Genomic DNA, 12900 nt, shown 5'->3' on the forward strand with positions numbered 1-12900 from the left:
TCATTTACTAAATCGGTCTCTATATACTTATATATAAATATATATTGTTTAACTTAATATGATTGACTTATTTATATATTTAATTTAATTTTTAAATGTATATTTTGTATTTAACATGTATTTTATATGACCGACTAATTTAGTGATTAAGTTTTTATATACACTTAATATGATTGACTTTTTATTTATTTATGACACACTCAATATTTTGTCACACATAAAAATTAGGTATTTAAGTATATTTTATTTGTTTTAGGAAATAAAGATTTTGTTTATTTATTTCTGAAAATTCCCGGCTATTTATAGTACTCTTAGTCTTAGCCAAGAGTAAGATTACGAATTCTAATTCATTTTCTGAAATTCTGAAGGGAGAGTATTATTATTAAGTACTAACAATGTCCATGTACCCAGCAGTAGATCAAGCAGAGACATATGCAATTCAAGGCCATAATCCTGGTGGTTATGTCATACCAGCGCCGGCAGTTCCAAACTATGGTACATCACATCCTTATGCTGCTCCATACCTCACCGGCGGCATCAGAGGACCTCTCCGGTTGCAGCGTTGGTCCACCGGTCTCTGCCGTTGTTTTGATGATCCTGCAAACTGTAAGAGCCTCGACGGAAACCATCTGAATTCTTGACATTATTCTGAAGTTATATATTTATATTTTGACATTGTTTTTTTAATTTTTGTAAGGTGTGGTCACTTGCTTCTGCCCTTGTATTACTTTTGGACAAATAGCAGAGATAGTAAGTAAAGGAACTTCAAGTAAGACCCTTTCTTTTAGTTCATACACAAAGTACGTCTCTAATTTTCTATCTACTAAAAAAAGGAGGAACTGTAAAATAAAGGCTAGAAATATAATTTTATTAACTAAAAATTAATTATTAATTCAATCATTATATATTTATATGTATTTAAATGTGTGTTTTTATATATATATATATATATATATATATATATATATATATTTGACTGATTTAGTAACTGATTTATCATATATACATAACCCGTTTTTTTTTTTATGGTATCTCTTGCTCCTTTTTTTTCCCCTTAAATTTCTGATATGAGATACTAATTAATTATTAAACATAGTATAAGCTATTGTTGAGAAACATAATTAGAGGCAGGATGAATAATGAAATAGGGTATGTTCATAACTTTATATGCAGCGTGCACATGTGAGGGAGCTATTTATGGGGCATTGGCTCTTATTGGGTTTCCATGCTTGTATTCATGCTTTTACCGCTCAAAGATGAGGGCACAATATGAGTTGCCAGAGGCACCTTGTATGGACTGCTTAGTTCATTTCTGTTGTGAAACTTGTGCTCTCTGTCAAGAATATAGAGAGCTTAAAAACCGTGGAATTGACTTGAGCATAGGTAAGTCTTCATTCATCCCTTCTTATATTCAATAATTTCTTTTTTTCTTTTCTCTTATTTGTGTGATTTGACTTAAAGTTGTACTTTTCTTTCACGTAAGAAAAAAATAGTTAAGAAATTAATTAGGGTAACAGTCAACTCTGCCAACTACAATATAAATCGTAACAAAAAAGTTCAGCAATACAAAAAAAAATATCTCATAACATTATCCAAACTTAACCTTAATTTGATTTTCTACTGTTACTCAAAATTAAAAAAACAACCGCATCTCTCCTTCCTCTCTCATCTCCAACCGTGTTGTACTTCATCTTTTCCGGTTAGCTCCATCGTCGGGGGACATACCGCCGCACCCAATAGTGACAGTCAATCTTCTATTGCAGGAGCTACCGTGCCTAGCACTGAAATCGACATCCAAAACACGCATGATGGGAGCTCCTTCGCAGCGTTACTGCACTGCACGACCTGATGCCAACCTTGAACGGACGTCCGCCAACGTCCTTCCCTACTCTTGGTGCATAGAATGAGCAGCGCTATAAAAGTTGTTTGCAGCCGATTCCAAGGTAACGCATCTTGTGTCCGTTATCGTTTTCTCAAATCTTTGAAAATTTTTCATGGGTGGAACATGTAATTAATGATCGAAATTTTTTTATGATAAACGGAAGTTTCTGTTTGTAAGGATTTAGATGTTTCTTTTAATATACTACCATTTTTTGAGGATTTTTTTTTTTTTGCGAAAATTTGGATTTTTTTTTGTTACACTTGTGATATTTCTTTGATAAAACTTGAAATGTTTCTGCTGGTAAGTTGTGATGTTTTATTTGTTAAATTTTGGATATTTTTTCTTAAAATTTCACTATGGAGTCAATGAGGAATCTTGACATATAATATGTGTATAATGGTTGGTTATTTAACTCAATAAAAATAAATAATAAATTCAAAAACTCTCATTCAGTTATTTTACATCAAATTTTAAATTTTAAATTTTTAAAAAATCCAGTTAGTTATTTCAAAAAAATAACCATCTGAAATTCTGATTTACTAAAACATTTCACTCCAATACTCTCTTCTTTTTTAACTGGCGGCCACCCCACCTTCATCAATAATCATCTCATTTCACCGTCGCTATTTGGCTTGCCACACGGCACTCATCCTTAGTAAAAATAACCATCCACTTAAGGATAAAAATAATCATCCGCATATCTAATTAATTGAACATCTAACATATTTTAATTATATATAACTAAACACAATCTAATTAAAATAATCATCTATATAAAAATTAAAATAACCATCCATATACCTACTAAAATAACCATCCTAAATTGACTATTAAAATAGAAGAAGATGATGAATAAACAGAAGAAACAACTATTGTGGTAAAACATAATTTTGAAGGACTAGGCATGACGAAAGCGACACTATTGTGAAGCATAGGGCTCAAATCTGAAAGAAGCTAACCATGCTTGGATCCGAAGAAGAAGAGCATGGTGGTATTATCAATGAGAAGAGGCTTGAAGGAATGGGGGAAAGTGAAGCCGGTTCGGAAGAGAGGCACGCGAAAAAGTGGCAGCAACGTTAGACTGAGTGTCGAAGGACGAGGCGTGTCGAGCTGACCAATGGAGGTGAGGACGGTGTCGGTGGGAGGATGCGACGGCGTCGGTATGGCCGGCGAGGAATTCAGTGACACGAGGTGAGAACCGGAGAAGATGACGGTGAGTTTTGAACGTGTATTGGAAGTTACGGTAAGATTAGAAATAACCATACGTAGTATGAATGGGTTTAAATATTAATCCTAATTTTTCAAATTTTAAAATTTGAAATTAAATAATTAATGATCTAATTTTTAATTGTAATTTTATCTTTTTTTAATCCATTGTACACATCGTACATAATTAGTATTGGTTCCCAATACTTTCTCTTTTCGTTAAATTTGGGATATTTCAATGCATGTGGGCTCCGCACGGTGCATAGAAGAGTTGCGGTGGAGGGTACAGAGACAGCGCAACAGACAATTAAAAACAAGGTATCGACGACGCGATGAGAGGATAAGATGGGGCTTAATTGGCATCGCTATGAGGGGAGGAGATGGGGCTTCACGTTGACGAAGTAATTCAAAGTTTAAAATCTTATTTTTAAAAATTTATAATTCTATTTTTTAATAAATTTAAAAAATTATTTAAGTTGGTTGATACCTAATTGATTATTTAGTATGATAATTCTGTTAACAAAAATATTGAAAATTTTGAAAACGAAAACTAAACTGGCCCTCGAGTCTCATTTTGACATTTTGTGGTTACATGCTCTGATCATTGAATCTTATATCACGTTTTTACTTTCTAACAATGAATTGGTCATAGGGTGGGAAGCCAATGCTGCAAGACAAGGAATTACAGTACCTCCATCAGTTTCACCAACCATGACAAGATGAAATTGAAAAATGAAATCTATTAGGATCGGAGTTTTATTTTAATATTTTTAGCTACCACCATTGAGCACGCATATAGTTGATGGTGTTTTCAACTGCTGGCTCTATCTATACTAAATACTTTTGCAGCTTGGTTAGTTTGAGCTTGTGCACTTTTGGTTATCAAAATTCAAAAGCAAAAAGGAGATAATTTGAGTTTTAAATTAAATTTTAGGATAAGTTACCAAAATAAATAAATTGTATACGAAAATGTAATTTTTTAGTAAACTGCGAAAGAGGTTTTACGGTTTTAAAATAAATATAAACCGCTGATGGATTTAGCGGGTTACGTTGATGAGTAAATTGGCCAAAAATTTGCGGTAGGAATCTCGCAATTTCTGTGTATAATGAAAACGTCCATAAATTGCGACAGGACAAATATTTTTACGTAATAGTTTCAAGATCCAATTCATCAAAACCAGAACAACACAAATGCTTCGAGTTCTTTTGCCACTGAACCACATGTTTCACCCAATAGCAACCATAAATGGATCAAACATCTCTAACGGCAGCCGTTCCTCCACTTCAGTCTCAGCCTCAGCCGTAATTTCAACAACCCATAGTTATTCCGAAGATATTACTTTTAAATATTACTGTCATTATAGAGAGAAAGGTTATTCTCAGAATATTACTACTGGAATTTGGCTCACCACAACTCAGGGACGTCCTTAACTACTCCATTCAGATAGGAGAATATTATTAAAATGTGTGTTTGTGTTTTATATAAAAAAATATTTAGTGGTTAATTTTATATACTCCAGTTATAATTAATTACTATTAATATTAAACTAATAAAAAAATAATTTAGGTATCAATTTTTTCAAAATTCATTTAATTTTAGTTAATTTATGACTCCACTATTTCTATTATACTTATACGTATTTTTTATAAGTAATGCTAAAGAAATAATAATATTATTTTATTTGATTTAACATCTATAATTTTATATATATAATATTTAAAATTATATATTTATAAATTTTTATTTATTTTATTAATAATTAAAAAAACAAAATAAAAATTTTAAACTATTTTAACTCGATTTTTATTATTTTCTAAATATTTTTTGTTTTTTAAATGTCTATATTCTACCAATATAGGTAACCAAATTTTAACTTTAAATTTATATAATGAGTCTTTAAACTATAGTATTGAATCAAAACAGTTTATTTGTCAATACAATATAGTAAAATCACCTATATTTTATGAAAAATCGAAATTAATTTCTCCAATAATAAAATTAAAAAATTTCATATTAATAAAAGAGAGTTATTGAGCACGATATCGAAGGAGTCCTAAATGCTTGCTAAGCAAAGATAGAAAATGCTAAGGTGAAAAGATACAACGTTAAAAGATGCTAGAAAGATAATTATGGTTGAATATGCTGGCTACCCTTACACACATGGTGCTTCTGCAAACACCATCAATGACAGCAATAATTTTCAGGCTGGTAATGAATACCACATGCTGGAATCGGTGAACTCATGGTCTCCTTCTCAGTACACTGTTACTCCTCACTATATCCAGCCATTTGGGGACTATATTTTTTAACCTCTGGCAGCGGCCGCCTTTCCTTATCAGTTTTTCCATGGACTTGGTGATGAATTGATGAGATTAGGACCCTGAGCATAAACCGCTGACCCTGTCGCAGTTTATGCATGTTTCCATTGTAAACAGAAATCGCGAGACCCTTACAACGGTTTTTGGCCAATTTGCTCCTCAACGTAATCCGCAAAATCTCATTAGCAGTTTATGTTTATTTTGAAACGGTAAGACCCTTCTCGCAGTTTACATAGTTTAGTGAAAAGTTATATTTTCGTATACAATTTGCAAAAGTTGTATTTCGTTAAATTTAAAACCCAAATATTTTATTTTAGTAACTTTCCCTAAATTTGATAGATAGTTATTGATTATCGATTATTTGAATATTTTCCGTTCATTAACTAAAAATTAAAAATAAAATATGTTATTTACAGACTATTTATCCAAAAGATAAAATATCTTTTTACAATTTAAAAATATTTAATTGATCTTTGACTATTAGACCAGTTATTTGGATAATTGATGATGGATTAAGAATTTTTAAATTGTAAAAAATACTTTATTCTTCAGACAAATAAAAACGATTTATGAGTGAAATTTTAAATTTAATTTTAACCGATCTGATATATATATAAAAGAAGAGTATTAGTATTTTTAATAGTGTGATATTACATTTAATAGTGTGAGATTATTTATTTTTTTACTGATTAAATACTGACCAAATTTTAATAAAAATGATAGTCATTATACTTTTTTATATAGAATAATATAGCGTTTGACGTATCTAATTGACCATTTATCTCAGCTACGGAACTACCTAATTTAGCAAAGTTGATATTTTTGGAGTAAGTTTCATGTTCAAGATGATTATGTTTAACTTTTACACAACGAATTTAGTTGATTTCTTTACTGAAAGCTTGAAATGAATGACTTATCTGTAGCTAGTGGTGAGTATATATGTCTCCACCGAAAAAAGAGCGAAGGGCAAACAGAATTTTACAAGATGAGAATAGAACAATATTAGCAGTAACCAAAAAGGAGAAAAGATAGAGATGCATCTTGCTTTTTTCTAAGAATGGTTGATGGGAAGCTTCCAACGTGTGCATGGATGGAAATGGTGTGGATATATTGTAAATAGATGGTTTAAATTTAACCTTTTTTTTTTAAGTTTAAGTCTGATTTATTTAAAAGTCCCACAAAATGGCAGTCTATGAACTTATTTAAAAAATTTATTTTGTGAATTATAACTCAAAATAATAATTTAAAAAATATAAATTGATATTAAATGCAATTTAAATTTATAATTCATAATTTATAAAGTATAATTCATTTATATATCAATTATTAATCATATATCTTAACTATATTTACAATCAATAATCATAAATATTTTTTTGAAAAAAATTATAATTTTGACTATTTATTTTTTTTATTTTATTTTATATTTAATATGAGTAAATAGTTAAAAGTCTAAACTAATAATAATTTATTTTTACAAAAAAATATTTTGACGAATCAATTCAAGGAGTTTGTAGATTTTTTTTAAATCTATGGCTTGACTTTTTTAACTAATAAACTTTTCAAAAAGAAAGTTAAAGTTTGGCCTCCTAAATAAAAAAAAAGACTAGCTGTGCGGCTGTGCCGAAACCTAAAAGAAGCCAAGCCATAAACTCATATCGAGTAGCCTGATGCACTTTCACACCTAAAGATGAATGTGCTTCTGGAAACAACTATACTGCATAGAATAATCATCATCTCGTAAATAATATAATTAAATTATTTAGATTGATATTTACAAGCAAAATATAGATAAAAATATAAAATATAAAATTAGTTATTTTTATTTATAAAAATTTGATGGACAATTATTTTGCTAAAAAAATTATATATAAATATATAATGGTTAATTTTTTATATTTATATATTATTGTTCTTTTTACAAATTTATCTTCTCAAGAAATCATACAAAGGAAACATTATATGTTACATTTTTTTAAAGAAAAAATAAATAAATTTTATCTTTTATAATTTACTGTCAGATATATAATTTATTTTTGAATAAAGTATTATTTTAATTTTTAATATTTAGAATAATTGTTCAATTTGACACGAATAATTAATGAATGAGTAACGTGAACATCAACAAAGTTTAATTAAGTCATACCTTCTTATCTCCGTGTATTAGAGAAACATAACCAAAATTTTTTTGTAACTCTTTTTCTTCTCCTCCTCTTTCTGATGCTCTAGAATTCAATGAAAAGTTTTTATATTAGTAATCGTTGATAGATCAGTTTTATTTACGAACTAAAATCAAACGTCTTATTGGCTTTTTAATATATTAATTATTTGTGTTAAATTTAACAGTAAAACAACATTAAACTTTAAAACTTTTTGAGACTAAAATAAGGTATTTGAAATGCTAAGGAATAAATTAAAATTTAGCCCAAACAAATAAGTTTTTAAATTCCCAATGAGTTTTTATTTACGTATGTGTGTACGGAAATATGTTCATTTGTTACAGAAAATAAGGATATTGGATTTCTTAACAAGTAAACCAAATAACTTAGAGATTAGTGTCTAATTTTCCCTCACAAATATATTGAAATTCTAGAAGTTAGAACATTCTTAGTAGATAGATATCATTGACTTTTTGAGAAAAGTTATCATTTGCAAGTATGCAATACTTCTTATAGTGATTTTGGGGATAAACCAAACCTCTATTTTTTTTTTGGACCTTTTTTTGTTTCCACCAGGTATTCATCAGGCTGGAAGCCTAATGACTAATCCCTCAGATATTACAGAAGTACAAAGTGAATAACCCTCTCAAATAAGTAAGCTCCATTCCCATCTTTCAGTGAGTATTAAACCCAAGAAAAATGGTTAAAAAAACACATATCCTCATCTATCTGTATTAACTTGCGTCGGCTTTTTTCAGACTTTTAATGTGTTCATTTACCTTCAACAATCTATACATGTGTGTAATTGTACCATACTGCAAACACTTAGGTCCAGCTTTATTTTTTGTACATAAACATGCACACACAAAGGCATATGGTTTTTATTGAGTGCTCCTAACATGAACCTCAAGACATGATAACCATAAGCATCTAAGCAACTCTCCTACACTGAGTCATCATGGTCATGAACTCGTCCATGTTGACCATGCCATCTCCATCAGTGTCCACCGCTTTCACCATCTTCTGGCAGTCTTGAAGGCTGCACCTTTCTCCCAGCCTCCTCAGCATCTCTTGAATTTCTTCTGCACTTATCTTCCCATCACCATTCTTGTCGAATGTCCGGAATGCGCTCTGTATATCAATCGTCCTAACCCCACCACCCATCTTCTGAGCCTCCATGAACTCCTTGAAGTTGATGTATCCATCTCCATCCAGATCGACCACCCGGAAAATATTTGGCACCTCTTGAACCGTGTTCTCCATGCCCAGAGATCTCAGGGTGGCCTTGTACTCCTGCTGAGAAATTTTCCCATCTCTGTTGGAATCAAATTTGTCAAACACCTGCTTCATCTCATCTACATTAGGCTGGAAAACAGCCTTCAAACCCGAGTTCTGTTTGTCCCTCGAGAACATCCGCGACGGCTTCCTCAGGTACTTCCTCTTTGAGAGGCTGTATTGGAAATCAAGAAAGCTTGTTGACATTTTTCTATTACAGTGGAATTGCTTGCTTTCTCAGCTGTGATATGGCATGTAATAGAGGAACATTGCCTTTTATACTAGGCAGAGAGAGAAAAAGTTGGTTAGACATCTCATCATGCCAATCTTTTACTATAGGTTATTCCTAAACAATATGCAGATGACCACGAAACTAAAGATGCCAAAAGGAGATGTAGGGGTCCAAAATATGAAAAGAATATGGCGTGTTAAAAGATAGGCACACAGTTTATGGAAAAGAATACATTCCCTCAAAAAGAACCAAGTGTGCTCTTGTTATATATTCCTTTACGGAGATTTTTCAATCTAACCAATGTTGATTTACATGAATATTTTGACCCATAGTTTAGAAGAATATTGCTCATCAAGATTGAATACAGTATAATTTCCGAAGGAGAAAAAACTAAAAGGTTAAAAAAAGCTGTGTCATCATGGGGGCTTTCCATTATCCTAATCCTCCATCACGTCGATGTCCTTGCGAGCTGTTATCTTCTGCACATATCCTGCAAAAGAAATACGTGGACGAGTGACACCAAGTTGACTAATCATAAAACCAGAAATTTGAGCAAAAGTGAAGAATACATAGCAGAAGGAATTTCAGAAAGTTGACACAAAGTTAGGCCACCCAAGATTTTTCCTTAATTTGAAACATCATACATGTCCATCAAAGGAAAATACAGCCAATAATAATGACATGAAAAAATATATATATTAAAGTCATCCTGAATCAGGACAAGTTCCTTGATCAGTACCATTGAATGTGTACCACTTGAGTCTTTCCTTCTCCCTATTACATCTTTTCCTTTCCCCCCTTTTTTTTTTTCTATAATTAATATGTATGTGTTTAAAAAAAAGCTCACAAAACCAAAGCCAAAAGCCACCAAATTCTAATACAATTTACACATAACACTATAATAGTGCTATGCAAAATAAAAATATGAAGCATCACATGATTCAACATAATATTGCATTTGAATACTCTAAAGTAGGTATGCTTGTAGAAGGAGAAGTCAGAAGCTAACTACTCTATCAAGAATTTCCATTGTGAGTGCATCCTATAAAAATCCAGGTCCAATTGCTCTTCTAAAGTGATGATTAAACAAGATGTCATTTAGGATGCTCCCTATTTCCTTATAGTTTGGATTTGGATCCTCAAAATGACATTGCTTGTAAAGTGAGAAACTGAGAATTTAAGAAGAGAAGTCTGCAACCATTAAGAAGGAAAGACTCTACGTGTTCACTTTACACATAAAAAGAAAACAGTCAAGTACACTTTTCACATATCCCACAAAATTTAGTCAACAAAAATTGTCATTGTGGCGGCGTGGGGACAAACTCTTATGTTACAAGTCTTAAAAAGTACAGATTTTATGAAACCATATTAAAATGACATGAATCATATTAATAGAACTACACAAATGCCATTCGCACTATCAATTAGCAGTTTACACACCACATAGAGATATCCAGCAAAAACTGCATGGAATGTAAGCGGAAATAATCTACTTTAGAAGCAGAATAATTTTGTCCCAACTCATCGATGAGTTAAATGAACAACTCACAGATCTTCTTTCATACAAATATTAGGAGGTTATTTGATCACAAATAGAGCAACTTACTAAAGACGTGACAGAGTTTTAAATCTGATATAAAGTTTAAACTAAACAAAAATGGCTTCTTGAGACCCACATTTCATGTGACATAACACATATGGATAGTATGCAGTATATTAAATCAAGGTGCTTTCAATTCCGAAGGAGAAATAGTGAAACTTTCTCTCCATGCTACATGTTGTAATTTAAAATGTTCACTAGAAAACAGTATTACATATCTAAGAGATAAACTTATATCATGTGAAAAATCTTCTTTTAAATTTAAATACTTCGATATTTTTTCCTCAAATTTTAGTAACCACTCTTCTACCACTTTTCTATACTGAAAAAGGTTAAGATGACACAAATCTAAATTTTAATACAGAAAGTTGTTGCACAAGTAACAATTAATGACCATTACAAATAGGAAAAATAAATCAAGCATCACGAGTCATGAATACACAAGGCACTCATAGAAACGGGCGCCTAAACCTAAGAATTCCATGTAACAAGAAAATGAACCTGTTCAAAACAAAACCTAACTAGCATTTGATTGAAGCCACTAAATAAATAGATAGCATACAGTAGATAAATTGTTGAAACTCGAAATCGAGTTCTGCAAAAACCCCCCTTCCCACTCTTTTCTCCCTTTGTTTTCCCTAAAGAAACTTAAGCAGCTTGAGAAGCTGTAGCAGAATAACAATGACTACAAGGTCTTTATCCAGAAAAGCACAATGTGGGCATTAGGTGGGTTTGGGATTGATTTAGATTTATCTAATATATTATTAAAAAATAAAAATTCCCTAACCAATGTTGATATGACCTGAAGAGTTTAATCACCCTCTTTGTGATATTATTTATGTTGCATTGACCTAGGCTATGTTTTGAAAGATGGAAAGTGGCAGCACAAAGTGGAATCCAATGGAATTAAGCTTCATTATTTGCATATTTTATAATATAGGATGGAATGATATACTGTTTGACAGAATTAATTTGGGTGAAATGACTGGAATGGGATTGAACTTGGATTTGGGAACTGGAAGTAAATAACTACCAAAAAAGGTTCCCATCCCACAACGCAATGGAAGCTTGAAGCAACTCCACGTTTCATTCCACTCAAAATGATTCCATGACATTCAATATAGTAAAAACCTACCTAAAATTATAAATCTCAGCCCTCTCAAACATTCCCTCATACAACTACTAGTCACAAAATGGAAACATTAAGAAGGTATGGAGATGGCAATGTTGAACAATAGCATTACCAATTCCCATGCAAGGAATGCATTTGCAGGTAACCTCTTTCCCTCTTTTGTTATAGTAGCTTACATATCCTGAACCTTGGCAACTTCTGCACTTCCCAGTCCATTCATAAACCACCTCTTTACAATCCTAAACACAACAAGAACAATCATAATAAAATCAAATCAATATCCGATTTTGAGCGACAAAGAATGAATTAAGAAACTGAATTCTTTAGTGCAGTTAGGTAAAATTACTCGAAATGAAGTCGAATTTACCCTAAATTACAGCTAAAAAACACAGAATTTCGAGAATGAAGAAGAAGACGACCTCAAGATTGGGATCGCATTGAAGGCGCTTATCGATTTCATCGGGGGAAACAGGGGAGGAATCAGGGTAAGTCATGGGAAGAGGGAGAGGGTCAGTGTTGTCCCACAAATAACTCTCTCTATTCCGAGACCACTTCTTTTCCTTCGCCTTCAGTTTCATCTTCCCCTCGTTCCCGCCACCGCGCCTCGCTGCTGCTCCGCCAGTGACTTCGTCGGAGGCTCCTCCTCCGCCAGCTGCTCCTAGACCGCCGGCAACGGCGGCGGCGGAAGCGAGGGAGTGAAAGAAGCGAGGAAAGGAGAGGTCTCCGGCGGAGGCGCGAGCTCGGAAGATGGATGTAGGGTTTGAAGAAGGTAAGAAGAGAGAGGTTGCGTTGCTGTTGGTGGAGAACATTCGAAGGAGTAGCAGAAAGTCAAAGTCAAAGAGACGAGGAGGGGGTTGTTGAGAGCATTTGAATTCTGGTAATGAGGAAGTGATTGAAGAAGTATAAGATATATTGAACGGAGCCAATGGGTTTACCGAATCTACTTCTTCTACCGTTCTACTAGACTACTAAGAGTACAAGGTTGCTTCAAAATATTGGAGGAGCCACGTGTGAAATTTTACCCATCGGATGCTATCATGCTGTGCACTATGATTCACACATTTTATTTTGGTGACTGAAAATCAACAAGACAAC

At 32.3% G+C, this 12900-nt stretch overlaps 3 protein-coding genes across 6 annotated transcripts; 1 reads left to right on the forward strand and 2 right to left on the reverse strand.

Annotated features, from left to right (window-relative positions):
* The first annotated feature begins 329 nt into the window (after positions 1-329).
* On the forward strand, positions 330-3959 carry LOC107621960 (protein PLANT CADMIUM RESISTANCE 7-like). Of its 4 annotated transcripts, none has more exons than XM_016323910.3 (5): positions 330-606; positions 698-769; positions 1174-1383; positions 1705-1943; positions 3741-3952. In XM_016323910.3, exons 1-4 carry the CDS (start codon positions 396-398, stop codon positions 1905-1907), a joined length of 696 nt encoding a protein of 231 aa, XP_016179396.1. In that variant the 5' UTR covers positions 330-395; the 3' UTR covers positions 1908-1943; positions 3741-3952. The 4 variants fall into 4 exon arrangements, 3 of the variants coding, with proteins under 3 accessions (XP_016179396.1, XP_088343101.1, XP_016179398.1); XR_002356213.2 differs by having other exon boundaries at positions 349-606; positions 1764-1943; positions 3741-3949; XM_088486975.1 differs by lacking the exon at positions 1705-1943 and adding an exon at positions 3355-3489 and having other exon boundaries at positions 349-606; positions 3741-3959.
* A 4126-nt stretch (positions 3960-8085) lies between these two features.
* CML30 (Calcium-binding EF-hand family protein) lies at positions 8086-9048 on the reverse strand. The gene has a single exon (XM_088508521.1). It carries the CDS (start codon positions 9046-9048, stop codon positions 8497-8499), a length of 552 nt encoding a protein of 183 aa, XP_088364647.1. The 3' UTR covers positions 8086-8496.
* Positions 9049-9288: 240 nt separating this feature from the next.
* SCO2 (protein disulfide isomerase) lies at positions 9289-12900 on the reverse strand. Its single transcript, XM_088508516.1, has 3 exons — positions 12225-12900; positions 11918-12044; positions 9289-9563 (listed from the first exon to the last, which is right to left on the reverse strand). Exons 1-3 carry the CDS (start codon positions 12612-12614, stop codon positions 9511-9513), a joined length of 570 nt encoding a protein of 189 aa, XP_088364642.1. The 5' UTR covers positions 12615-12900; the 3' UTR covers positions 9289-9510.

This window comes from Arachis ipaensis, chromosome B10 (assembly GCF_059453495.1).
Source record: "Arachis ipaensis isolate K30076 ecotype BB chromosome B10, ASM5945349v1, whole genome shotgun sequence".
Classification (NCBI taxonomy): domain Eukaryota; kingdom Viridiplantae; phylum Streptophyta; class Magnoliopsida; order Fabales; family Fabaceae; genus Arachis; species Arachis ipaensis.

Excerpts from the sequence above, each read along its gene's own strand:
- LOC107621960 (XM_016323910.3), top strand. The coding sequence starts at position 396 with ATGTCCATGTACCCAGCAGTAGATCAAGCAGAGACATATGCAATTCAA. Across the intron at positions 607-697 it reads TTTTGATGATCCTGCAAACT|GTGTGGTCACTTGCTTCTGC; the intron begins GTAAGAGCCTCG and ends AATTTTTGTAAG. Across the intron at positions 770-1,173 it reads AGTAAGTAAAGGAACTTCAA|CGTGCACATGTGAGGGAGCT; the intron begins GTAAGACCCTTT and ends CTTTATATGCAG.
- CML30 (XM_088508521.1), bottom strand. The coding sequence starts at position 9,048 with ATGTCAACAAGCTTTCTTGATTTCCAATACAGCCTCTCAAAGAGGAAG.
- SCO2 (XM_088508516.1), bottom strand. The coding sequence starts at position 12,614 with ATGTTCTCCACCAACAGCAACGCAACCTCTCTCTTCTTACCTTCTTCA. Across the intron at positions 12,045-12,224 it reads AATGCGATCCCAATCTTGAG|GATTGTAAAGAGGTGGTTTA; the intron begins GTCGTCTTCTTC and ends TGTTGTGTTTAG. Across the intron at positions 9,564-11,917 it reads CATTCCTTGCATGGGAATTG|GATATGTGCAGAAGATAACA; the intron begins GTAATGCTATTG and ends TTTCTTTTGCAG.